The 27,378-nt window shown below is 48.6% G+C and overlaps 2 protein-coding genes across 3 annotated transcripts in view; both read right to left on the reverse strand.

The window, feature by feature from the left end:
- The window catches only part of Tmem63a (transmembrane protein 63A), a 37,329-nt gene extending 16,661 nt beyond the window's left edge, over positions 1–20,668 (reverse strand). Inside the window, exons 1-9 of one of the 2 annotated variants that reach the window (XM_046419387.2) lie at positions 20,518–20,668; positions 14,255–14,454; positions 10,301–10,380; positions 6,746–6,812; positions 5,443–5,480; positions 2,872–3,014; positions 2,099–2,150; positions 1,593–1,701; positions 145–215 (exon numbers count right to left, since the gene is read on the reverse strand). In XM_046419387.2, the coding sequence (XP_046275343.1) occupies positions 145–215; positions 1,593–1,701; positions 2,099–2,150; positions 2,872–3,014; positions 5,443–5,480; positions 6,746–6,812; positions 10,301–10,380; positions 14,255–14,440 (746 nt within the window). In that variant the 5' untranslated portion in view covers positions 14,441–14,454; positions 20,518–20,668. Of the gene's footprint in view, positions 1–144; positions 216–1,592; positions 1,702–2,098; positions 2,151–2,871; positions 3,015–5,442; positions 5,481–6,745; positions 6,813–10,300; positions 10,381–14,254; positions 14,455–20,517 lie in introns of those variants that run through there. The other variant, XM_046419395.2, reaches the window with a different exon arrangement.
- A 2,011-nt stretch (positions 20,669–22,679) lies between these two features.
- LOC124075816 (left-right determination factor 2) lies at positions 22,680–26,717 on the reverse strand. The gene is made up of 4 exons (XM_046419412.2): positions 26,017–26,717; positions 24,443–24,677; positions 24,020–24,262; positions 22,680–23,613 (listed from the first exon to the last, which is right to left on the reverse strand). Exons 1-4 carry the CDS (start codon positions 26,264–26,266, stop codon positions 23,250–23,252), a joined length of 1,092 nt encoding a protein of 363 aa, XP_046275368.1. The 5' UTR covers positions 26,267–26,717; the 3' UTR covers positions 22,680–23,249.
- Between the last annotated feature and the right edge of the window lie 661 nt (positions 26,718–27,378).

Genomic DNA, 27,378 nt, shown 5'->3' on the forward strand with positions numbered 1-27,378 from the left:
GGTTGATGACCATCCAGTCTTTTCAGAACTACACCAACCAAGGCCTCTGCTTGACTCCAGAATGCTCCCTGACAACTTCTCAACATCCTAAGCTGTCCCCTGGAGGGACTCAGCTCCCCTTCTGTGTCCCTCAGCCCTGCTTACCGAAAGTGGCTCTCCACTGTCTCTTTTTTGGCATCTCTGGAGAGTCCTGTGATGAATAAGGTCCTTCTCACCTGCCAGAAAAACATGAGAGGAAGAAAAGTCACCGAGGCAAGCCGGGATCTGAGTGGGCCCAGGTCTGTACCCCATTCAAGCCTCCTGAAAGAAAACAATAGAAAATTAGCTTGGGTTTTCTCTTCTCATGGCCTTGGCAAGCCCTGGAGCATGTTATTTATACAGCATCCCCTTCTGGGATACAGAAGAATCCATTTCCAAAGCAACTCTCTGAGCCTCCTTTGCAGGGCAGGAGACTGAGAAAGAACCCAGAGAAGATTGTGATTCAAATGGATCACACAGAATACAGAAGAAGACCCAGGCCTGGGACCAAGTCACACAAAGAAGGACTGCCTCAACCTAAACTTTTTTTTTTTTTTTTCTGTTTCTGGTTGTTTTTTTTGCACTTGAACCAGAGCCTTGTGCATGCTAGCCAATCACTGTACCACTAAGCTACACCCCTAGTCCCTCAAACTAAACTTCTTTACTCAACGTCAGAAAGTACAAGTCCAAACCCCAAAGATCAAAGAACAAGTTAGCAAGGGTGTGGATGGAGCAGGGAATTCAATCAGGTCCATGCTGGAAGGGGAACACCACACAGCTCAGCATGTAAGACAAAAATAGCCAGACATCCACTCTCTCTTGGCCCACTCTATTCTACTTCACAGAGTGTTACTTCTCACTTTCATTTTCTTTTTTTTTTCAGAGAGAGAGAGAGAATTTTTAATATTTATTTTTTAGTTTTCGGCAGACACAACATCTTTGTTTGTATGTGGTGCTGAGGATCGAACCCGGGCCGCACGCATGCCAGGCAAGCGCGCTACCACTTGAGCCACATCCCCAGCCCTCACTTTCATTTTCAATAAATCTATGCTTTGCCTGTTTAAAAAAAAGAAAAGAAAAGAAAAGAAAAAAAAAAAAAGAATGATTTTGGGCAAAATATCCAAATCTTTTATTTTATTTACTTATTTATTTATTTTGGTACCAGGGATTGAACTCAGAGTCACTCAACCACCCCTGGGCCATGTCCCCAGCCCTATTTTGCATTTTATTTAGAGAGAAGGTCTCACTGAGTTGCTTAGAGCCTCGCCATTGCTGACGCTGGCTTTGAACTTGCAATCCTCTTGCCTCAGCCTCCCAAGCTGCTGGGGATTACAGGCGTGCACCATCTTGTTTAGCAAAATATCCAAATCTTAAAACAATCCACAGGAAATTAAAACAACAACAACAACAAAAAGATAATGTCAAGTAAGAGTATGATTATCCAGGCAGATTCTAGAGGCTCCTCCCTGAGCTCATTGCTGTCATGGTCCAATGGCTCAACTGGGAGGCTGTTCCCCTCTGGCTCCCACCCACGCCCCTCCTCACACATGTCCCAAACCTCCTGCCTCACTTACCAGGCTCTCTTCTTTGTACTTGATGGACTGGGTGTGGTGCCGCATGAAGCCCACGGTGAGGATGAGGTAAATGACAGCAAAGATGGTGTGCAGCCAAAGAAGGTCATTGCTAAGGGGGGACACCACCTAACATCAGGGCTGTGCTCCCAGGCAACAGGGTTGGGGGCATGGGCTGAGGCCAGGTGACCTTCAGTGGGCATCATGCTGAGTGCCAATGGTTTCATCACAAGAGAGCATCCAACAGAGGCCATGTAGCCAATACCCCTTCACCCTTATAAATACTTCAGAGAGGTCCCTGTCCCTATCCTGAAAAATGAACTCTAGATCCACAGGACCCTCTGTGATTCCTAAACCCCCTGCAAACAGCAGCTTCCTACGTCGTGTTCACACCCCCAGCTTCAAGAGGCTTCCAGACATAGCCTGCTGCTCTGGACTCCCTCCAGCCTACCCTGGCTCCTCCCCAGTTTCACCCATCAGCACCCCCATACCAATGGGTCCATACTTACCCAGTCTGCAGGTTTGCAATTGTTGTTCTTCCAAAGCTATAAGGATCTTTGTCTGTGGAGAAGCACAGAAAATTAGTTCCGGTTCACACTGGGGAAGCAGGAAGGGCATAACCAGCCTTGGTTTGGAGCAAGGACACCTGGACCAGTCCTAGGATGATGTCCATCTAGTCTTTTCAGAGCTACCCCAACCAAGGCCTGACTCCAGAATGCTCCCTGACAACTTCTCAATCTAACGTGAAGGTAAAGTCAGAATTTTAATTCATCTTGTTTTGAGATTTACAAAAACAGAAATACTTTGAGAAAACTAGAAACATCCTAAGCTGTCACCAAAACTGAGATTGGGAATCGCTGGTGTTATAGGTGGATTCGTGATGGCATCTTGGAAGCTGGGGAGATGTGATTCCACACTGATTTTGACTAAGCATCTTCCAGATCCTCAACTGTGGCCTCCTGATCTGAGTGAGGGCAGGAAAGTATAAAACACTTTCTAAAATTCCCTGATCTGATTCCATAAATGTTTGGATCTTTTTTTCCTTCTTTTTAGATAGAACCAGAAACTGATATTAAGGGGATCTCAGTTTTTGACCCACATTTGGAGCAGATTCTCTTCTAGATCTTGAGTCAGACGGGAAAATTGTCAAAAGTCACCTCAAGGCTGTCTCACATCTGAATAGAGGCCTGACTCCTGGACCTGGTCTATCACAATGAACCCTTTCCCCAGGGCCACTGCTCTATACCATCCCAACACAGACAAGGATGAGAAGGGGTATTACCTAGCAAGTCTCCTGAGAGGTTGACAGGCAGGATGACACACAGGGACAAGAAGCTGACCACCACCAGCAGGAAGATGAGGTGCCTCTGGAAAGACAGGTAGTGGATGGCATCCTCCCCACACCACTCCAGGATCTGGTCATCACTGGCCAAGACACACATGGAATCTTAATAAGTAGTGATAACAGCTGGGCCCTGGCATGGATTGTCTCATCTAATCCTTATGACAATCCTGTGAGATACTCTGCTATTATTCCTCCTTTTTTTTTTTAATATGTGTGGATATAAAGGTACAGAAAATTGCATAGCTTTCAGGCCTACACAGTTTATAACAGTAGAGCTACGTCATAATTTTCAGGACCTACCCTCTTACTAGTGGGGCAAAGGTACTGCTGCTGCCCCACTTCATATTGCCAGAAACATCTGTGCCCATGTTATGCACATGGTAAGGTGTGTAGACATACAGACCCTTTCTGCTGCTGGAGGTCACATTTGGATTTGGAGTATGCCCAGGCCCATGGTCCCACCCTTTCTCCTGTCTCCCCTGCAGGTGAGGTGGGAGAGAAGGTGAGCCAATGTTCATCCAACTGCACCTGCCACCTCCCTGTGTCCCTGGCCATGGCCCCAGAGACAGGGAGGTGGTAGTCTGCTCCACCATTTTCCACCCTCCGAAGTGCCGCATTAGGAAGATCTGGGTCAGCTGGGAAACTGGAGAATTCTAGGCTCAGACAGCCAGAATTCCTTGCTGCAGAGGGAGAAGGGGCAGGTGTTCCACTTGTTCTTACTTTCCTGACAGGAAGGGATCCCAAGACCCTCCCTTCCAGAAGGCCTGGAAAGCAATGCACTAGAAGAGCTCAGAGAAGCAAGTATAGCATAAAAGAACCAGTCTGAAAGGTGTCAGTGTGGGCTTTGCCATCAGAAATCCAGTTCAAGCCAGGCGAAGTGGTGCATGCCAATTATCCCAGTGGCTTAAAGGCTGAGGCAGGAGGATCGCAAGTTCAAAGCCAGCCTCAGCAACCACCTAGGCACTAAGCAACTCAGTGAGACCCTGTCTCTAAATAAAATGCAAAATAGGGCTGGGGTTGTGGCTCAGTGGTTCAGTGACCCCGAGTTCAATCCCCAGTACAAAAAAAAAAAAATCCAGTTCAGCCACCTCTGTCTGAGAGCAGATCCTACGGCCTACCTGAGCCTCCGCCCAGAACAGGAAACTGTCCACTACCTATTTCATCAGCCTAGTAAGATTCAAAAAGACAGTGATCACCAAGTACCAAATGCTGCAACTGAGCACCAGAGGATACTTAGAAATATGCATGTGAATGTGACTTCTGCTTCCTCTCCATCTGCAGGACAAAGCTTGGCAATGACTATATGCTTTCACTTCTAAATAAGCCACCCCTCCTCTATATTTTAACATCACTGAAATGGGGTGTGCCCTACAGTTATAGTTGATGGTAGCTTAAATGGCAGCATTTTCTTGCTTTTAGTGTTATAGCAAAATAATATATAGCTTCCAATGATGGCTTATTAGACTCAAGTGGCAGAGCAAAGATTTCTCCAGCCCCTGTAATCCCAGCTCCTTTTACATGAGAGGTGATAAACCAGTTCTTAATCACCAAGAACCTCTCTTAGATTTCTCTCCATGGGCTCCAAGTTTTTTAAAACAGAAAACTTTTAAACAAATGAGCCAAATGTATTTTACTTCTCCACTTTTCATTCATTCAAAAATATGTACACCTGCCTAACAAAGCTTTTACCCACATCTATACAGTATTAAATATTAAGTAGAATAACTCCTGCTTAAGGGAAAAAATAATGTTAGCTATGTAGCAACATGAAAGAAAAGGACATGATAGAATTGATGAAATATAGTGGCTGCAGAACATTGAGTAAGTTCCTCTCTCTGGGCCTCCGATATAACACAGGTCTGGCCCAATTCAAATGAACTAACACATGAGAGATAAACTGTTGACTTTGGTAGGAGTTGTTCCCAGGAGACACTGGCAGGAGATAGAGCCATGTGATGCCAGTGAACTCTGGCCTGCTTCAGGAGGAGAGGTGGCTTATTTAGAATATTTTGAAATTCCATGGATTATTCTGGGGGAAGAAAAAAAAGTTCATTGCTACTTTAAGAAACCTTGGGGGGGGGGCTGGGGTTGTGACTCAGTAGTAGAGTGCTCGCCTAGCATGCATGAGACACTGGATTTGCTGCTTAGTACCACATAAAAATAAAATAAAGATATTGGGTTCACCTAAAACTAAAATAAAGAAAGAAAGAAACTTTGGGGTCCTGCAGTTTGGAAACGCTGAACGGTGTTCCTCCAACAGAACTGTGTACCCTCCAGCATCTAGGCTTCAGTCCTACAGGCCTCCCTGTGACCTTGATTCAGGAGCCTCAAGGGCCACCTTTATTTTTAGTCCCCACATATTGCTTTGGACCTGAACTGAAAAGTATCTAAGAGATCACATCTCAGGATCAAGCATCTTGGCTTTTTCCTCCTGATTGATCAAACACCTGAACAAAGAAGCCCAAACAAAGCCACCTGTCCCCAGCAGCTGTCCTCTAGTGTACTCACTGCAGGCGGAAGATCGCAGTCAGCCAGGGGCAGCATCCCTGGAAACAGAGAGAACAGGGATTGGCATCCAACATCTGTGTCTTGGGGGAGGTAGATGTAATCATTATCCTTGAGATTATGTTCTTTGCAAGATGTTCCCCATGCCTGGAATTCTTGCTGAAGTCTATCAAATTTTGACAATTAGTGTTATCACACAAGCTCTAGGGTCACATCACAAAACATGGATCAAGAGCAATAATGACAGGCATAGTGGTTCAGGACTATAATCCCAGCTTCTCAGGAGGTGGAGGCAGGAGGATAGAGTATAAGGTTGTCCTGGGAAACTTAGCAATACCTTGTCTTTAAAAAATAAAAATTAAAAAAAAAAAAAACAAGAAGTGCTAATGAAAGCTCAGGGCAGATGCAGAGAAAGTGATATGGGCTTCCATTAGACCATTTCAAAGTGACCTAATGAGGTAGGACAATGAGAGGAAACAAGCCTAATAAATTGAACAATCCCCTGGAGTGAGATTTAGAGAGAGAAAGGGGGGTGTGTGTGGGTTTTACTGTCCTTCACATCTTTTAAACTTAACACCCCCTAAAGCTGGACTATTATCCAGCTGGAAAAGACAAATATTTGTTCACCATTTATTCAACAATGACTGAGCACCTCCCAGGTACCCGGTGCAGGGGAACAAGGACAGATAAGGCAGGGTTCCTACCCACATCTGGCTCACAATCTAGCAGATAAGTCAATAATTAACTGTAATACCAAGCCATAAGTATAAGAGACAAATACTGGGAGGGGCACAGTGGCGCACACCTGTGATCCCAGTGGCTCAGGAGGCTAAGGCAGGAGGATCGTGAGTTCAAAGACAGCCTCAGCAAAGGTGAGGCGCTAAGCAACTCAGTGAGACCCTGTCTCTACGTAAAATATAAAAAAAGGGATGCTGGGGATGTGGCTCACTGGTTAAGTGCCCCTGGGTTCAATCCCCAATACGAGAGAGAGAGAGAGAGAGAGAGAGAGAGAGAGAGAGAGAGAGGTGTGTGCTGGGACACCCCAGAGGATTCCATTGCCCTTTCTGCCTGAGAATTGATCAAGTCTCCCGATGCCAGGTCTCCATCCAGCTGCCATCTTCCCTGTGGTACTTCCAAATTCAGGTGCTTTGGTTGATGTAGAGAAGAACTTTCTCCAGCACCAGCCACTCAGGAACCATAATAGGAAGTTAGCCACTGAACCAAGATTACAACTGCCCCCACCCCACTAAGCATTACTGCAGGTCCCCACCCCTAGCCACACTCCTACTGTCCTTTGGATACCAACCAGCTCATTTTCAAAGTCGTGTTGCCCTGAAGAGGAAGTCGATGACAATCTCTGGAATCTGGACTCACTAGAGACACAAAAGGAAAAGAAAAATATATGATATGATTCTAAAAAATAAAAAGTCAAAAAAAATTATATTCAGGATTTTGCTGCCCAATCTTAAAGATCTATCCCTCACAATCTAGCAGATAAATCAATAATTAACTGTAATGCCAAGCCATAAGCCAAAACTACTATCCCTCAATGGTTGTGAAAAATAAAGAAAAGATAATACCCATTTCACTCTGAAAAACGCAGTCAAGGATAATACCCATTCCCAGATACAGCATAAAACTTTGTTATGTGAAATTAATAACATGGGGTCAGGGCATCAATAGACCATCCCTGTATGCTCACAACCTCCAAGCTCAGGACAGGACTCATCCACCTAAAGGGACTTTAAAGTGCCACCTGTTTATAAGAGACCTCCTAAAATATCAAATAAAATTGGGAATAAATACTGTCTTTGGTCCTACCCTGGTGACCTAGAATGACAGAGAATCGGAGTTCAACTCTGGAGAGGGGACCTGAGAAACAGACACTCCACAGAAGGCATCAGACTACATACTCTACCCACGGAAGTAATACCAGAAAGGAGGAATGCAGGACCTTTCAGGGCCCTGTAACTGGAGTGAGGGGGAGGGAAAGAGGAAGCAGAGGAAAGGGGGATGGGAAAGAGAAGAAGGGGGAAGGAGAGGGGGAGAGCAAGAAAGTGAAGGAGAAGGAGGAGGAAAAGAGAAAGAGCAGGAGGAAAAGGAAGAGGAAGAGGAGGAAAAATAAGAACTGCAGAGCCAGGCACAGGGGCATATACCTATAATCCCAGGGACTCCAGAGGCTGAGGCAGAAGGACCACAAGTTGGAGGCTAGCTTAGTCAACTCAGCTAGGCCCTGCTTCAAAATAAAAAAAGGGCTAGGGAGCTGGGTGCAGTGCACACCTGTAAGGCCAACAACTTGGGAGGCTGAAGCAGGAGGATTGCAAGTTCAAGGCCAGCCTCAGCAACTTAGTGAGGCCCTAAGCAACTGAAATAAAAAATAAAAAGAACTGGGGATGTGGCTCTGTGGCAAAGCATCCCTGAGTTCAATCCCCAGGACCCCAAGCCCTACACCCTCAAAAAAAGCCTAGCTATGCCCCGGAGCCATGCTATTAATTTCATATAACACAAGTTTCATTCCATACCTAGGAATGGGTACTGCCTTTGTCTTCATTTTTCAGAGTGAAATGGGTATTGCCCTGTCTTTATTTTTTCACAGCCATTGAGAGTCAGTAGGTTTAGTCCCAAAAATAAATGAATAAATAAGTAAATACTATATTTTATGAAATCTAAAGTATCACTTGTTGTCAGTTGCATAATTATTTCATGAACCACTAAAAAAGAAACAATGTTGCCAATCAAACTGTGACCATCATTGATAAGACACATCTCAATTTCAGACCTGAGAAAATGTCAAAATGTGTGTTTTAGGTAGGTGAACTGTTATTTTATATTGTGCATTTTAGTCAGATCCCTTGTTTTGAGTACTCCACATTCATAGTGAATTGGAGGTGTCATCAGTAGGTGAATTTTTGCTTTTCTCCCACTCCTGGACCACTGTCCCACTTTTAAGAGCCTAAAACACCATGAAACTTAACTTTCAAACCATTTACACAGATAGTCTCATTTGACCTTCACACCATGGGGAAGAGAAGGCAGGAGGAGACCCTGATTAGCCTGGACCAGGCTCACACAGCTCTGGAAGTAGCAGCGCCTCCTGATCCCTCGCACTCTCCTCTACTGTACAGCACAGCCACACTCAGGGCTTAATGTGCCGGGAAGGTATCAGATGTCCCCCAAAATTCTTCACCTTGCTTTCACAAATGCCAGAGGAGAGACAATCTTCTTGTCAGGAAGATGCATTTACAGAGACTCCTCTTCCTAGCCCAGAGCACCTCCACACACACACACAAAAGACCACATGTCAAGAGGGGCTGCGAAGTGGAGGGGCTGCCCAGAAGAGAGGCTCTGGGCAGGTGGCTGGTGGGTCCCTGAGTTCTCCCTTCTTGTTGCCACATCTTACCCAAGATTCAGGGATGTGCAAAGCCCAGCTGGAGCTGGGAAACCCAGGTAAACCGTTGAGAACTCATCACCTCCCCTCATGTTAAATGAACAGAGCCATCAGAGCCCCGGCTGGAACTGGAGGGGCCTGAGGTCTGAGTGGGGGGAGCTGTGTTTGTTGGTTTGTTTAAATATTTTTTAGTTGTCAATGGACCTTTATTTTTATTTATTTACATGCAGTGCTGAGAATCGAACCTAGTGCCTGACACATGCTAGGCAAGTGCTCTTTCTCTGAGCCACGACCCCAGCCTGAGCCTGTGCTTTCTAATGAGCTCCTCCAAAGTCAGTGCTGACCCAGAAAGAGGACCAGAGATCCCTGGCAGCCCTGTTGCCCTTTTTGATCCACCTCAGTCAGCCCGGGCCTAAGCTAATAATGAAGATGACACATTAAAAATATTCAAAGACAAAAGAAAGCAGGCATCTTGCTCCACGGACAGCAAAAGCCTTAAAAGTATCAGGGTTTCCCAGGTGGTCATGGCGGTTCCAGCAGCAGAGGTAGCTATGGCAGTGGCAGAAGGTTTTAATGCTGCCAGGAAACAAAACGTAGCAGGAGAGGAGAGCCGAAGAAGTGACAGGGATGGATTGTGAACTCAGCCAAGCACCGTGGTGGCAGGTCCTCACTGCTACAAAGAAGACATGGTTCAGACAATATTCATGTGTATGGGCAAAGAGCCTTGAGGTCTATGTTGTGACTGACTGTACAGAGGTTATTTTAGTTTCTGTTCTATGGAAAGTGTCGAGCATGCCAACACGGGGTTTTCATGTAGATTTTTAAAAAAATTTTTTGGCCCCCATGCTGTTGATTGCTAAATGTAATAGTCTGATCATGATGCTGAATAAATGTCTTTTTTTTTTTTAAAGAGAGAGAGAGAGAGAGAGAGAGAGAGAGAGAATTTTAATATTTATTTTTTAGTTTTCGACAGACACAACATCTTTGTTTGTATGTGGTGCTGAGGATCGAACCCGGGCCGCACGCATGCCAGGCAAGTGCGCTACCGCTTGAGCCACATCCCCAGCCCCTGAATAAATGTCTTTAAAAAAAAAAAAAAGTATTGGGGTTTCTTCCATAGGCAGAAGCCAACGGGGCTCATGGCCATGGCCCAGCAAGAAGCCCCAAAATAAAGTGGGTGTCTGGGCCTTGATTTTCTCTTGAACACAGTTATTGTGTAACAAAAGGCTGATCTCATGGGTCTGTGGTGATGAGCAGAGAGAACACAGCTATTGTACAGGCCTGGCAGATAAGCCCAATGAACACAATCTAATACCAACAACACTGGTGGGCCCTGCTCCTGCCCATTCCAGTCTCTCTCTCTCTCTCTCTCTCTCTCTCTCTCTCTCTCTCTCTCACACACACACACACACACACACACACACACATACATGTATACACAAGGTCATATTCTAGGTGATGAATCTTTTTTACCTGTCTGTTTCTGACACCAGGGCAATGCGGCCATAATCCCAGAATCTTCTTCTTATGATGGAAAACACCAATATTAAACACTAAAGTAGAAAAGACACCATGTAAAAGTATATTGGGTGGATTCAGGAGCAAAGCCCACCCTCTCAGACTCAGCAAGGTAAGAAGAAAATCATCTCGGCCCAGAGATGGCACGAAGCTACTCAATGTCACACAGCTCAGTGTCCCAATGCTCTGTTTGCCTTCTTCACTAGCTCCCATCACCTGTGCCCAGGTCACCCAGGCTGTCAGCACTGATGCCAAACACAGCCTGGAGCCCTTCCAGTCAAGAACACCAGTCCTAACCTTTGCCTTCAAGGTAGTATTAATGCCACAAGGCTCTGATCTCAGCCAGGATCTGCTTCAGTGGCTTCAACAACAAGGTCTGGCCTTGCAGCAGCTCTGGGAACCCGCTTCCTTCCTCGCTTTACATAGAACTTCTTTGTTTGTTTGTTTGTTTTTTAATTTATTTTTTGAGATAGGCTCTCCCTATATTACCCAGGTTGACCTTGATTATTCCTTGGCTGAAACAATTATCCTGCCTCAGCCTCCTGAGTAGCTGGGGCACATATGTCACCTTGCCCAGATTTAGAGCTTCATTTTAAATTATAGAACCACAAGCTGGGCACAGTGGCATATACCTACAGTCCCAGAAATTCAGGAGGCTGAGGTAGGAGGATTGCAGGTTCAAGGCCAGCCTGAGCAATTTAGTGAGGCTCTAAGCAACTTAGTGAGACCTTGTCTCAAAATAAAAAATAAAATATTAGGGATGTAGCTCAGTGGTAAAGCACTCCTGGGGTGGGGGGTTCAATCCCCAGTACAAAAAAAAAAAAATTACAGAACCATAGCAACAAAGCCACCCAGGCTGAGCCAGAGATGGTCAGGTTTCTACTTTGAGTTAGGTTCTCCTGAAAGCAATCTATGTGGAAACTGGCACAGAAAATGCACAGACAGAAACCCAACAAGGCCCTGGAGCTCTGGGTGCGCTCAGCCTCGGTGAACTGGGACAATCAGCAGGCCTATGTGTCCCACAGCAGCATAAGGAGAGGACTGAGGACCGCTGAGGACTCTCTTGACTTTTGCTGGCTCTAGATAGCTAAGAATTCTAGACCTCCTTACACCCTACATGTACAGAGAAACTGGCAGGTTCTTTGATGGGTCCCTGACTTTCCCTAGGCAGGCTCCCTCCCTTCAAGATTCATGGAGGTGGAGAGATACACCTCAATTAGCACACTATTGCTAATCAGACATTGGGGTTTTGTTTCTTTTATTGTTATTTTATGTGTAGATGGTGCCAGGGACAGACCCCAAGGCCTTGAACTTGCTAGGGAAGCATTCTACTTTGAGCTACACACCCCCAGCCCAGATCAGATTTTAAAGGCAGGTTTTCCAAAGGACCTGAATGAACCCCAGAAACCCTGAGTTCCTGTGGTGTTTTCTCAAGGTGAATCAGGAAGTTAGGGACATACTTCCAAAGATGAGTGAGTCATGCTGTAACATGAAAGTCACTCAGCAAGCACTTGCCCTCTATCTGCAGCTGTTTCTACCTTGGTATGTATGGTACAGACATCTCCCACATATCCATGTTTTCCAGGGCCCTCTGAATCTTATATGTCCCCACTCACTGTATAACTTCCTGCAATAAAAACCCACCCCCAGAGTGGGCTGGAGGTAAGGCTCATTGGTAGAGCATGTGCTTAGCATATGTGAAGCCCTGATCAATTCCCAGCACCAAACAAACAAATTCACCCCCATAAGGCCAGGCACAGTGGTATACGCCTATAGGCCAATTACTCAGGAGTTCAAGATCACTTGGGCAACATAATGAGACACTGTCTTAAAACAATAACAAAATCTATACCATCACCACCACCACCATCACCACTACCCCGCCCAATATGCTCCAATAGAATATCTTTCTTCCCAATAAGCTACCAGACTGATTGGAGCCCCTGCCCAGACTCCAGAATCCTCACCTCAGGCAAACTTCCCACCCTGAAGATCCAGGGCCACCTGCTTCCATTAATCCCACAGGCTCTCCATCAACTGTCTATTCCTCCCTCTCAACTAAGGCTAGTAGGCATGACAGTGCTTTCCACCTACAAATGGGTCCTAGCTCTAAGAAATGGTTACTTGGGGGCTGGGGATGTGGCTCAAGCAGTAGCATGCTCTCCTGGCATGCGTGTGGCCCGGGTTCGATCCTCAGCACCACAAACAAACAAAGATGTTGTGTCTGCCGGAAAACTAAAAAATAAATATTAAAAAAGTTTCTCTCTCTCTCTCTCTCTCTCTCTCTCTCTCTCTCTCTCTCTTCTCTCTTCTCTCTTCTCTCTTCTCTCTTCTCTCTTCTCTCTCTCTCAAAAAAAAAAAAAAAAAATGGTTACTTGGGCCTGACACGGTGGTGCATGCCTATAATCCCAGTGACTCAGGAGGTTGAGGGAGGAAGATCACAAGTTCCAGGTCAGCCTCAGCAACTTGGTGAGGCCCTAAGTAACTTAGCAAGATCCTGTCTCAAAATAAAAAATAAAGGGCTTGGGATGTGACTCAGTGGTATAGTGGCTCTGGGTTCAATCCCCAGTACCAAATAAATAGAAAGAAATGGTTACTTGTTACTTAGAGAGCCCTTTTTCATGAAAGCCAAGAGGACCAAGTAATGTAGCAAACCTCTTGTGCAACAATGTAGACCTTGATCCTAGGATCAACAACAACAAGAAAAAAAAAAAAGGAAGAGAGAAAGTCTCTCTCTCCTTCCAGTGAACATATTTTGTACCAGCAAACTTGGGTTTGGGACCCTCACCTCCTACCATTCAGGGCCCCTTCCACCAGGGACTGGGGCCCTCTGAATACCCTAACTCTCCTCTCAGCTTTCTCACTCAACCTAGCCTCCAGGCCTAGGTTGTCCAAGGGTATCTAGTCAATCTGTCCCCATCCACCTAGATGGGCTCTGTTAGATATTAGGAGATGGCATCAAGAGGGGCCCAGTATCCCGTGTGCATTTGTAAAAAGAAGGTGCATGATAAACCAAATAAACCTAGCTGGCCTGGGGGCCTGGCTCAGTGGTAGAGTACTTGCTTAACATGTGGAAGACCCTGGGTTCCATCCCCAGCACTGCAAAAAAGAAAAAGGCCTCATGTTGAGGGTTGATTCTGATAATCCCTTTATGGTCCTCTAAAGCCATAAGAATCCCACAAAGGATGAGGTGCAGTGGCACACACCTATAATCCCAGCGGCTCTGGAGGCTGAGACAGGAGGATTGCAAGTTCAAAGCCAGCCTCAGCAACGATGAGTGAGGCAACTCAGTGAGACCCTGTCTCTAAATAAAATACAAAATAGGGCTGGGGATGTGGCTCAGTGGTTTAGTACCTCTGATTTCAATCCCTGGTACCAAAAATAATAGGGCTAAGGATGCATGTGGCTCAGTGGTTGAGTGCCCCTGAGTTTAATCCCTGGTATCAAAAATTTAAAAAAAAAAAAAAAAGATGAAGAAGAAGAAGAATCCCAGAAGGGGAGAGCAGGTGACCCTAATGAACTTGGAATTGCACCTACTCTACTCTAGTTCACACCTTCTCTTCCCATCTCTCATCCCTCTGAGACTTGCCCTTCCCAAGGGCTATGAAGACAAATTAGGCTTGTAGCTCTACAATCAGGGTCAGAAGAAAACAGCAGCTCTGTGTGCTCTATATGTGCATGCCCTTGTCCAATCTTCTCCAAAATTCTCTGAGGGAGGAATTATTCCAGATCAGAAACCTGAGGCCCAGACAAACTATATCACACGCTAAAGGTCACAGAGCTGGTAATGGTAAGTAGAAAACTGGGATTCAAACCAGGATCTGAAACTTCATCTGAGTCTCTCTGAAGGCTCTGGGGGGATTAGTTAAACACGGAACTGAGAGGGGACATGTTCATGAGGGATCTCACCAGGAAGCAGCTGACGTCTATGAGCAGGACAGTAGGGATGCCTCCAAAAGTGACTCCCTGGAGCACAGTGCTGTTTTTGGCTGAGTTGTAGCAGTAGGAGTCATTGGGCTGGTCCCCAAGGCCCAGTTGCTCTCGGATGGACACAGTCTTGGACTGCCACAGCTCCAGGAATGGGGAGGTGGTCATCGCACTTGCTGTCCCTGGGGAACAGGACAAGACAGGCGGTGAGGATGCAGACTCTCCCACAGTTTTCCCAGGCAATGCTAGCAGAGCCAGAGATGGGTGCTCCCCAGGGGCTGGTGGGGTACAGAGAGCCAACAGGAATCAGGGATAGCTGGACACTGGGCCCTCTGGTGCCTGGCAGAGTCTGCAGAGAATAGTCCCATTGTGGAAACAGCCCTGGAGGGTCAGATGGTCCCAGTGGACAGCTCATCCAGGAACTTGGCGGGTGATGCGCCAGAGGAGGGGGGCTGGGGAGAAAGGAGGGACAGAATTTATTGTGGCTGGTAGCTAAAGAGGTACTAGCTTCAAGTACAACTGCTGGGAAAATAATTCCTATGGAGTCACCGGGAGATCCAGGCAAGGGAGAGGAGAAAGGGACACAAAGGCAGAGAAGAAGAAAGTACAAAGACAGGCAAACGGGGAAGAAGGGAGGAGCCAAGGACACACCCCAGTCTACCCATCTGAGCCACAGATGAGACTTCATTCCCACTATTCTCAGAATGTCAGAGCTGGTACCTCAGAGACAGGCCCAGGTGACACACTTGGAAAGAGAGGTACAGATGATTTGAAGGCCTGCCCTGAGACTAGGAAGCTGGCTGATGCAGGATTGAGTCTCCTGACTCCCCAGCTCTTTTTTTTTTTTTAATTGATTGATTCATTGATTGTTCCAGGGATTGAAAACAGAGGCACTTAATCACTGAGCCACATCCCCAGCCCCCTTTTTTTTTAAATCTTAGAGACAGAGTCTCACTGAGTTACTTAGGGCCTCTCTTTGAACTCATGATCCTTGGGCCTCAGCTTCCTGAGCTCTTTTTGTCTAGGCCACACTACCACAGGTTAATCCACTGAGAGACGGAAGGCAGGAAGGGCAGCCAGAGGGGGAAGGCAAAGGGGGTGGTCTAGTGGGTGTGTGGGGGGGAGTGTCTCAGGACTTCCAAAGACCCCTCAGCTCTGTCCTCTCAGCCATGTCTCCTAGGTACCTTTGATTTCACAGAAGCCTCACCTTTCCAAAACAAATACCACTCCAGGCTGGGTTTCTGGCATTCCTGGTGAAGCTAATGGAAAGCTTCAATATCTGTCCCCTGGCACCGAAGACCAGGGATTTAGTACCCAAGTTCTGGCCTGCTCATACTGCCTGTGGCTAAAGAACAAGAGATGCTCAGCCCTCCCTTCCTTGAGTTTCTCCCACCCCTACATCTGGCTAAATTAGAATTCTTGCAGGACATCATCTGCTTAGTTGGGCCTTTTTACCTGTTAGGGAGAAAAAAAAATCTTGGAGAAAAATCCAGTACCAAAAAAAAAAAAAAAAAATGGCATGGAGAACCCAAACCACATGTTCAAACTACCTGGGAGTACTGATGTGGTGTTCATGGCAGGGTGTGTGGAGGGGGATGATTCTCAATTCAAAATCCTGGGATTGTCGTGGTAGGGATAATATCTCTCTCTCTCTCTCTCTCTCTCTCTCTCTCTCTCTCCCCCCCCCCAATACATACACACACATGCACACACACACACTCATTCCCCCCCAGCCCCAGAAGTGCAGGAAAGATGGGTGGATGGCAGGCCCCAGACAAGGGGGGGAATGCCTGGAAAGTCACGTCATTTTCTCACCCTGGTAAGAGACTTGGCAATGGCTGGAGGTATTAGATGTTTTCATGTCACACCCATGAATTTGTGGCTCTGAACAGACTTACAAAAGCTATGTCCAGGAGCAAATATTTTTGACTTCTCTCCTTTGAACCGCACCCATGGGCACTACCCCAACAGAACACCCCAGTGGACACTGGAGGCCAATGCCCACCCTTCTTTCCTATCTCCACACTTACCACACACCAAGGTAGGGGGATTGTTAGAGAGTTCTCAGCTGAAATTGTCTCCAGACAGGGCAAAGGCAGCCCCCATCCCCATACACACAGCCCAAACTGCAGGTGGGCCAGGCCTGGGCCTGCCACACCCTTCCTGCCAGGCTTTCCTGACCACAAGACTCGTCCCGAGGCCCACCCTGTGAGACCTGAGACTCCAGACTCCACAGACCTGGGCATAGGCCTTTACAGACTCTCCTGCAGCAATGCGGATCACGGCATTACAGGGGAGCTGCCCTCTTCCAGTTTAGGGATTCTGTTTTTTGGGTTTCTGTTGTTGTTGTTGTTGTTGTTATTACTGTTTTTGGTACTAGGGATTGAACTCAGGGGCACTCAACCACTGAGCCACATGCCCTATTTTGTATTTTTTAATTTAGAGACAGGGTCTCACTGAGTTGCTTAGTGCCTTGCCATTGCTGAGGCTGGCTTTGAACTCACCATCCTCCTGTCTCCTCCTCCAGAGCTGCTGGGATTACAGGCGTGAGCCACCACACCCGGCCCAGTTTAGGGATTCTGGACAGAAACCTTTCACCATTTTTCCACTGCTCACATATCTGCCCAGATGTCTCTGAACCCATTTGGAGCTTCTGGTTCTGCCCTCCTGCTCTGGATCTCCCCCAAACTCCGAGAATTGGGGCTCCATGTGCCAGTACTCCGGTGTACTGCCCTATTCCTCTCTCCTCACCCAGAAGTACCTGTGGCTTCAACATCTCCCCTCTTGTCCAATGTCTTGAGGCAGTGACCAGGCCAGCGGAATGGTCCTCTCCCCACAGAAGCACTGTGGCTGTCAGCTTAAGGTAGGACCCCAAGATGAGGGTCTTATGAGGGAACTTGAGGACTGTACTGTACCCCAAGTTCCCCAGAGTGCTAAAATCAGGAAAAGGGAACACAGGAGAATAAAAAAGGAAGGTTTGGAAAGTGAAGTAGAAAGGGAAAAATTCCTCATAAAATGCTCACAGAGGAAACATTGACTCTGGAAAGGGGAGGCTGCTATGGTGGTGCTGGATGGGAGTGGGGGACTCTTGCCAGTGCTGCTTTGGAGAAACAGAGGAAGGAGGGTCCCTGTGACTCCTCTTCCCCTACAGCCCCAGTCACATCTTCAAGTCATTTTGCTCTTGCCATACAAGGACCTCAAGTGATTACAAAGTTTGAAGAACTGCCAGGCATGGTGGCGTATGTCTGTAATCCCAGCTGCTCAGGAGGCTGAGGCAAAAAGGGAGGATCCCAAGTTCAAAGCCAGCCTCCATAATTTAGTGAGGCCCTAAGCAACCTAAGACCCTGCCTCAAAATAAAAAGCGCTGAGGATGTAGTTCAGTGGTTAAGCACCCCTGGGTTCAATCAATTCCTGATACAAAAAAAAAAAAAAAAAAAAAAACCCTGAGGAAGAACAGCCTGCAAGTAAGCCAGCCTGATAATCTGCAGGTCAGGCCAGATGTCAGGATTCTCTCATCCAGGTGTCCTGTCCTGCCAGCTCCAGGTGAGGAGCAAGGTGAGGGCATAGCTTCCAGTCCAATCACAGACTGTCCCTGCCCATTAGATCCATGAGTCAGACCCTGATGAAACATCTCCCATCTCTGACTTTCAGTGGGCTAGGCCCCTCTGTGTCTTCCTAAATAGGCATGCTTGGAGAAGACAGCTTGGGAACACACCCATCACGAGGTATTCCTGCCAGCTGAAGAGAAGGTTGTGAAGGGTGTGGGAGGACAGCTGGCAGTTATGGGGAGGGAGCCAACGCAGCAAATTGGGGTCCTGGGTTCTATCGCCAGCACCATAAAAAATAAAATAAAATCAGTTCACTACTCAGGAGGATCACAAATTTGAGGCCAGCCTTGGCAACTTAGTGAGAACCTGTCAAAAATAAAAAAGGACTGGGGATGTAGCTTGGTACAGGGTTTAATCCCCAGTGCCAGAAACACACACACACACACACACACACACACAACAAACAATCAAACAAAAACCCAGCAACTAGGACTGGCTGCATACTACTGGCAGTATTTGGTCATCTCGTATTTGTTATGCACATATAGGCAAATGCCTGGCATTTATCCATGACTTTCATCCTCTCATTCTTATCCAATACCTAAGATTACAGAAGGCAAAATTACTTATAAGACCCAAAAGCCAGGTGAGCTAAAGGTGACAAAGTTAAGCCCACAAACACCCAAAAAGTCTGGTTGTGGTCAGTGAACATGGCTTTGTCCAACAGGTGGTCTCAAAATTACCAAAGTTAACCACAATACTAACCCACTGCCCACCTGAGTTTGCAGCAAGGACCAGCCTCCTGTAGCAGGACTTTGAAGCATACTAGGCCTCCCAGAATTGGGGCCCCATGTGCCAGCACTCCAGTGTACTGCCCTATTCCTCTCTCCTCACCCAGCAGAAGGCCCCAGAAAGTATGTGAACATTGTTGGTTCTTGCAAGCAAAGAGGCAATGTGCAAATTCAGAGCCCTTACATCATCACTACATCTTTCAATTTTGTTATGATAGCAAGACTTCAAATGACTTTAGCTCTTCAGTTTTTCATCAGTTAACTTGGATCTTCCAGGTGCAGACAAAGTCATACAAACACAAACTTTTTTTTTTTTTGGTACGGGGTATTGAACTCAGGGGCACTTGACCATTGAGCCACCTCCCCACCCCTATTTTTATTTAGACACAGGGTCTCACTGGGTTGCTTAGGGCCTCTCTTTTGCTGAGGCTGGCTTTGAACAGGCCATCCTCCTGTCTTAGCCTCCCTAGCTGCTGGGATTACAGGCAAGCACCACCACACCTGGCCAAACACAAACTTCTTATGGCCCCACCAAACAGGGCCCAGGGACCTGGACAACTATTTTACCTCTACAGACATCAGCCCTGGAGCACAAAGAGGATTTCAGCCTCTGAAATATGAGAAGTCTCCAGAGCTGGGGTCCTACCACCATGGAGATTAGATGTTTAGCCACTCTGTGCCTTGGTTAAAATAGGGGCAGTGACTCTATTTCTCTCATAGGGCTGCTGGGAGGCCCACACATGGGCCAATGCTAAAAAACACATAGCCCAGAGCCTGGCCCTAATGACTACTCAAAAGCTGTTTGTTTCATTTTAAGTCACTTTCAAAACGAATGCAAAACATAGTAGCAGGGGTCCCCACCTGTCTTCCCTGTTAGAGCCAGATGAACAGCTAGGAGAGACTTTTGTCCCAACACTGAGCAAAGGAGGCCTCAGCTTCTGTTTTGAGGGCACAGAAGATTTGAGGACACCTGGCAGGTGGCAGAGGAAGGAAGTAGGGAGGAAGACAATGGAGGCAAGAGTGTTTCCCAACTAAGGGATGACCTGTCTTCCATTATCCCCAGTCAGTGGTGGTCTCCAACTCTGCCAGAGCCAGCAACAGAAAAGCCCAGGATGCCTTCTACATCACCTTTGATCCCACAGGGCTTGTATTGGTGACCACCATCCAATGGCTTAATCCCAAACCCTCAATAGAGTAGGAGTGGGGACAGAGAAAAAGCTTCAGGGCTAGAAGGAAGCTGAGAGGCCATTGGCTCCATCAAGCTCTTGGCCCCTGCCTTTGAGGACACAACCTGGGGCTGAAAGACAGAGGCCACCCCAGGGTCTCAGGTAGCCAGTCTTATCAGGTACTAGAACCTTGGAGGATTTGGTTTCTTTGCTCTGGCCACCCTCCTTGCACCCCCCCCACCACCACCACCACCAGCCTCTCTCATCAGGATGCCACCAGGGCAGCAGGGAGTGATCACCGGGGGCTGATTTCCTTGGACACCTGGCCCTTTCCCAGGCTTGCCTCAAAGAAATGAAGAAAAGCCTCCTCGTTAATCTGAGAGAATTAATCCGAGAGAGCTCCCGCTGCCAACAAATTGCAAAGAGAAAGGTGGAAAGGAGGAAAGGATCCGCCACTGGGTGAACAGCTGGAGCCGGGAGAGGGAGAGGTCTGGTAAAGCTGTCAGGAAGTCCGGAGGAATTCGAGGCTGGAATGAGTCGTAAGGTCCCCCAGACCGATCCTCTCCTCCGACCCACCCCGCTATCGGCCCCCCTGCTAGGGGATGGGAGCCGCAGAAACTGGGAACCGCGCCCGGGAAGTGGACAGTTGGCGTGGCACCTCAGTGTAGACCCTCGGTCGCGCAGTCCCCAAACCACGGAGGGCCCCCTTCGCCCTCCTCAAAGCCCCCTTCCCACTTTACCTGCGACGGCGGCGCGGCTGACGCGGCCTGGGGGAGTGGTCTGGCTCCACCTGGCCAGGCGGGGCGACTTCCCGACCACTTAAAAGTTACAAAGTGAAACTCTGGCGCTTCCTGCACATGCGCAGAACTGCGTCCACGGGTTGCCCGATTTGGAGTTTTCGCCTGCGCCGGCGCGGGCCACAATGCCACCAACTGCGCCCTAGGCTCTGCGCCCCTCCTCTGTCCTCCGCAGCAGCCTGGGCCACCTGTCGCTGTTCGGTCCTCCCAGCCCTGGCCTGCTTGCAGGTCCTAGGGGCCAAGGAGGGCTCCACCGGACTTTCTTCAGTCGCGCTGGACGTCGCCTCTGCCCGGACACTTTGTGGGGAACTGGGCAGAACACAGGGTGGTCGCGGCGCGCGGAGAGCATCTGCAGACGTTCGTGTGCAGCCGGGTGTTGCTTGGGGTTCCCCCCTCGAGCTCTTAGCCCCGCCCAGGGAAGTGGGGGTGGGGTGGGGTGGGGTGGGAGTTCGCGGAGCTCAGCCTGAGCCTGGCCCCCAACTCCAGGCAGCCTGCGGCTACACAGAGCCCCTGTACAATAGGCCATGAGAGTTCAGATGGGTCTCCGTTCGAACCCAAGTGGAGGTCGCAGCATTTTCAGCCCTTCCCGAGGCTAAGCCCGGTACAGCCCCTGCCAGGGCTCTCTGGGGCGCCAACCCCTCCGCAGCTCGCTGAGCTCTAGGCGTCTCCTGGCGGGGAAACCAGGTGTTTCCGGAGTCAGTGACCTCCGCAACTGGTCTGCGAGCTCTCCGAGGGCAGGACCCGCGCGAGTTGGGCAAGGTGGTGTGGCTAGGACGGCTCGCCGGCCGCAGCCAACTGTCCCCCTTCTCGGGCCTGAGTTTCCGCATCTGCGAAGCAAGGCTGTTGAACTAAAGCCTGCTCTCGGGGGCCTTTGCAGCACGATCTCTGCATCCTGAACTGTTTTGCACTCCCCGATGTACAAGGCTTTGCAGGTTCTCTGACCTCTCTTCCATTTCTGGGCTTTCATCTTGTACTGTAATGATAAAAATATCCTCCTAACCTCCCTGTCCCTGATTCTAGCACCATCCCATGGCTGCCTGGGCAGGGTGGGGGTGTCTTGTCTTTCCTCTCTCAGTTCTAGGACCCATCTGGCTTCCATCTCTCCCCTGAAACTCTTAGCCACTAGTTATTTCCCAGAGTTTTCCTCTGCCACGGAACTCTGCCCTTGTCGTCTCCTCGTGGTCGTCCCCCCCCCCCGCCCCCTTACCTCTGCCTTTTATGACCCCTCCTGCTCTGGTATCTGCTGTTGCCAAGAACCCTGCACCTGATCTTGCCAGGTTCCTGCTGATGGTCCCCTGGACATCCCTCTAGCTCCTCAGACTGCTCCTCTCCAAACTCCTTCCTCCCCTCTCACCCCCCTGCTGTGTGTCTTCATCTCTGCCTAAGATGATGATAACCCCACCTGCCTGGTCTGTGCCCTGGGACCAGGGAAATACAGGTTCTAGCCCCAGTTATATTAGAATGGCGAAGCCACTGATGAAAAGAAAATTTAAGATCCTCATTTTAGGGGTTGGGGATTTAGCTCAGTGGCAGAGCGCTTGCCTAGCACCTGCAAGGCCCTGAGTTCAGTCCTCAACCCTGGGGGATAGGGAGGGAAGGAGGATCCTCAATTAAATTTATTTCAAAATTAAGAGAAGTCTGTTGTGAATCCGAATGTGAGTTGAGATAACCATAACCCTCCTTATGCCAATGTGTGAAGTGGTTATAAAACAAGTATTTCCTTAAATCAGGAGTATGGAAGTTGGGAATTGTTCCTACTTGATAGAGAAGGAATGAAAATTTAAAGGCTATTGAATTTACAGCTAACAGAAGATGTGGAGACTGGTAAAGAACCTAGAATGTCAAGGTTACAGCTTAAAAGGCCCTGTAATCTTGGCATTCGAAAATATTATATCCAACATTGTGAACATTTGCTCTCTTTGTTTTCCTAAGATCTGAAGGAGTGACCCACATTCTTGTAGTATCAGTGATGATTTAGATAACAGCTTTTTTTATTTTCATGCAACTAGAATTGAAATAAAGTCCCAATCACTGCCCAAAAAAGTCTAAATGTCAACAACAAAAAGATCTCTGTCCCAATTCTGAAAAAAAGGCACCACAGATACTAGAATCTGAATGCATTTAATTTTTAAATTTCGAAATTACTTAAGACCTTAACCAAACATTAGCCGGCTCTTTCCTTAGTTTTCCAATCAAGTTGACCTCTGTAGAATTTTCTGTTCTCTCATCAATTTGCAGAACTTTGGTTAAAACAGAGAAATATAAAATTACAGAATAAATGTGTTTTATTTGGGTCTTGCAAAGCCCTGATTATCTGGGTTGGTGATGCATAAATTAAACCTTAAATTCAGGTCTTAGGTTAAGAGTAGAGACTGGAGCTCAGCCCAGACCCAGTGACAGGTCAAGGAAACAATGAAAATTTGTGGGTTTCTGCCCATATGTTACAGTATCTACACATGTAAGTGCTTAGAATACAGTGCAAGGGCTACCCAGCAGCCAGGGAGTCCGATTCCTGGGAAGCAAATTTTAGAAAGTAAGCTGAATTATCAGAGGAAGCAAAGCCAGAGCTCAGTTGAGAGCACAGAGCATTTGTTCTTCAGGGTTCAGTCTCTCTGGGGCCCTAGAACACTTCAGACACACACTGAAGCCAAGTCCTTTTATGGCTACACCAGGGCCTATGGCTGGAGCCCCCTTGGCACAGGAGCCCCATCTGAGGCACAGCTGCACTTCTGCACCCTCATGTTGGGCAGGCTGACCACCTGGGGCCTGGTCCTGCCTCCTTCCTTGATGTTCACAATCATGGGCAGTGAGGTTGTCTCTGAGGCGATGCACTGTCTTGGCCCCAGATATGGCCACTTGAAGGTCAGGGACTCTGGGGGCTGCAGGCAGCTGCCCACACATTCATAGACCAGGAAGCCTGGGGGCTCCAGGACCCAGTTCTCAGCCCACTTCATTCCCTGAAGGTCCAAATACATCTGCTGGCGGCAGCAGCGGGTGCCCTGGGTCACTGGTGCCTCAGGGTCACAATTACCTTGAGCTCTGTGGGGACAAAATGAGATAAGTCAGAGATGAGCTGGAAGAGCTGAGGTCAAAAGCACTGAAAGTTTATGATGCATCTCAATATGTTCAAAAAGTTGGATACTAGACTGGCGGTGTAGCTCAGTGGTAGTGTGTTTGCTTAGCATGCACAAGGCCCTGGGTTCCATCCCTAGCATTATAATAATAAAGAAAAACGCAGGATGTTTGTGTCAGACACTGGATAACTAAAAATAACTATAAAACAAATAACTGATATTTACTGACAGCCTCCACTTAAGAGTCACAGGGAGAATTTATAAATGTTCTCCTTCATTTACACACTCTGAAAAGTTGCCCATTTCAAAATCAATTTAATTCCCTTTTTGTCTCTCTACTTGAGCTCATCAGTTTGACCCACAACGCCTACCCATAGTCCTTGAGATCCAGCGTGTGCAACTCCAGCTGGGGCTCGCTCTGCTCAGCGCCCAGTGCCCCCTGCGCGGCGAAGCGGACCAGCTGGGGTGCGCCCGAGGCCCCAGGGCCCAGGTGCTCTCTCTGCACCGACACCTGCAGCAGCAGGGGCTGCCGGGGCCGGCTCAGCTGCTGCCAGAAGTTCACAGCCTCGGTCACATCGAAGGCCTTCCAGCCGCTCTCGTGGATGGACACCAGCCTGGACAGAGACCCGCACGAGGGGTGAGGACTGGGACACCGGTCTCGAGGGCCCTGGGGGAAAGCTACCCCTCCTCCGCCTCCATCCGTGACCCCGCCCTTTCCTGCTCTCCTGGACAAAGCTGCCTCCTTCCTACCTGTCCCTTCCCCTCCCCCAGCGCAGAGCAGCTGGAATTCCCACCTGGAGTCTATGAGAGAGGTGCGGTTGGAGCCATCGTCGCGAAAGCGCAGCCACTCAATGGTGACCCGAACCCAGGCATTTCGCTCGTGCCTGAGGAGGGCAGCCTGAGGGACCGGTTCCTGGAAGAGCCGCAGCACAGCCTGCACCAGTTCTCTGTTAGCGGGCAGCCGCTGCTCCATGCCAAACACCAGCAGGTACGTGGAAGCCTCCGACACCAGGAACTTGCCAGCCACCTCTGGAGACAAGAGCAGGGTTAGTTGGGCCTCTGGGGCACCAGGAGAGCTCAGAGGGTTGCAGGGCTCAGGGTCAATAACCAGAATTTCCTGGTAATCCAAAGGAAAAGTTTGGAGCCTGGGAAACTGGTGGACCAGGAAAGAAGCATTCTTCCCCATCCCCCAATAAAAAAATAATTTTAAAAATTTGCAGTCAGGCTTTGTGTCCTAAAACAATCACATGGAACTGGGGCTTGTTTACTAGCAACCTCCACCTTGAGAGGGTAGGGGCAGCTTTGGGACTGTCTGCAGAGGACTGGGCCCTCAAGTGTGCAGCAATGCTGACTTCCTTAGGAAAAGGGAGCAGGGTATCACAGAAGGGAAATGGAGAGGGGGCTACAGAGAACCTGGAATATGGAAATCCGTGGTCACCAGTTGAACTGCACTTTTCTTAAATTCAGAGAGAGGGTCCTGAATTTACTCTCATTTCCTCCTGTAGTGAGGGAACTCATGCTCAGCTAAATGTCCCCAAAGGGAGGAACAGGGAGCCAAGCGCTTCTAAAGAACTTTGGCAGGGCTACTGAGCCTTGAGGAAGATGTCTGGGACATTTATAACACTGTCCTCAGAGGCACCCATCAACCTGTCACTAACACCTGAGGCTCCAGGTTTGCAGGATGATCACCGACAGGCCACATTTGCTGCCAACAGTCACCTCAGCTGCCTGTTTTGGATCCTCATCTCCCTAGGCATGGCAGGAGAGGAGAAAGGGGGTGGGTGAAGCTGGGGCATAAGGGGGTGATTCTAGCTCTGGGGGTAAAAGGATGCACTAGGTTAGAGGTACAGCTGGAACCCTGACACTGGACACTTCTGCTGTCACACTTAACTATTTCCAGCTACCAAGCAGCTTCTACCCACAGCCACTCACCCATGCTGGAAGGCAGACAGATGAGACATAGTTGTCCACTGTTCCAGGTGAGCAAATGGTTGAGAAAAGTTTTTAAGGCAATTTGTTCCAGGTCACCCTCAAACCAGAGTGGCAATGTGGAAACAGACCCCAGGAAATCTTGCCTGTACCCTACCTAGCTCTCTGGGGAAACCTGGTCCTAGCCACAGCTACCCAAGCCTAGTGGCTCGGCTTTCCTCTGCCTCCTCCTCTTCTCTGGGACCTGGGTTTTGCCAGCAGGTCTAAGTGGTCCCTCAGTGGATAGCCAGAGCCTAAGGGCCCAGGCCCAAACACCCTCCTCACTGCCTCTTGGACCATAGCCTCCACACATCCTCTTAACAGAGCACCATAAAACAGAGGTGAAAACCAATCCGTATCTTCCCCACAAGGACCAAGATGCAGAAAGAGGAAGGCTCACCTGGAAAGCTCTGGCTGAACCTCTTTCCACGGGATCGGTCCCCATGGCTGCGCTGCAACAGGGCTACATACTGGGCCCGGACCTCAGCAGGGATGGTCAACCCCTTCACATCAGCCTTGTCCAGGACTGGCACTTGGTTGAGCCTCAGCTGCCTCAGCAGGCTTCCCAGGACCTGCTCTTCGGTCAGGGCCTCCCCAGGCCTGGTCAGGGGCAGCACCCAGAGAGCCCAGCAGAGCCACAGAGGTCGCATGGTTCTGCTCGAGAGCAGCAAGGAGTCTGTGGATGTATCTTCAAGGAGGCTGCAGAAGGGTCTTGGGTCCAGGCGCTGGGTGTGCTGAGAGTCAGAGCTGGTTAGCTTTATAGCCGGCCCTGGGCTGGAGAGGGAGGGGGTAAGTCACACCCCTTGGACCTCCTGGGAGCTCAGCAGCTAGACAGGCTCTTGAGCCTTGAGGAGGGGGATGTCTAGAAAGGGCACAAAGGGCTGTCTGGACTGAGGATAGCTGATTGTTGCTGTCTCATGGCAGTGGACCTCTACCTTGGCTTAGTTAAATTAAAAAAAAAAAAAAAAAGTTTGGGCTAGGGATGTGGCTCAGCCGTAGAGCACTGGCCTGGCATACATGAGGCTCTGAGTATGATCCCTGGCCCTGGAGATGGGGGGAGTTTTTTTTCCTGGAGAAGAGGCTTTCATTTCCTACAGGAGGCCAGTTTCCCAACTGCTGGAATTTGGACTTAGAATGCTGTTCTAGGACTCTCTGAGGACCAATCCTGCCCAGTCCTCTGACTGAGGTCCATGCTTCAGAGGGTGCCGGGGGTTAACGAAATCCAGGGTTTGTGATCAATAGTTGGGAAATCTGGTGCTTCCCACTGTTGGGGGTGGGGGGCTTACTTGGCCAGGGGTTCTGGGAGACTTTAGTACCAGTGGGGTTTGTCCAAGAAAGGTTCTAACCTCTCCCTCTTTCTTAGAGCTGAAAGTCCACCCTTACACACACACACACACACACACACACACTTTTTTTTTTTTTTGAGACTTGGTCTTGCTAAATTGCTGAGGCTGGAGCTAGCCTGGAATTTGTGATCCTCCTGCCTCAGCCTCTGGAATTGCTGAGATTATAGGCATGCACCACCACACCCAACTCCTCTCTCCCAATTTATGAGCCAAGAAAATTGAGACTCAGAGAGGACAACCTCCTCCGGCTCTTAGTTGAAGATTGAGACCCTGCATAAAGTCAGGTCTTTCAATTCCCAACCTGAAGTTCTTTCTACACCACAAAAACACTTGTAGCAGAGTCCTGTCCTGGGGGCCTTGAGGGGAGCCAGGTGGACTTAATTCAGATGATCAGGTCTGGGAAGGCATGGTGGCAA

The sequence above is a fragment of the Marmota monax genome, unplaced genomic scaffold (genome assembly GCF_021218885.2).
Source record: "Marmota monax isolate L192 unplaced genomic scaffold, Marmota_monax_Labrador192_F-V1.1 WCK01_AAM20220418_F8-fsc00153, whole genome shotgun sequence".
NCBI lineage: Eukaryota > Metazoa > Chordata > Mammalia > Rodentia > Sciuridae > Marmota > Marmota monax.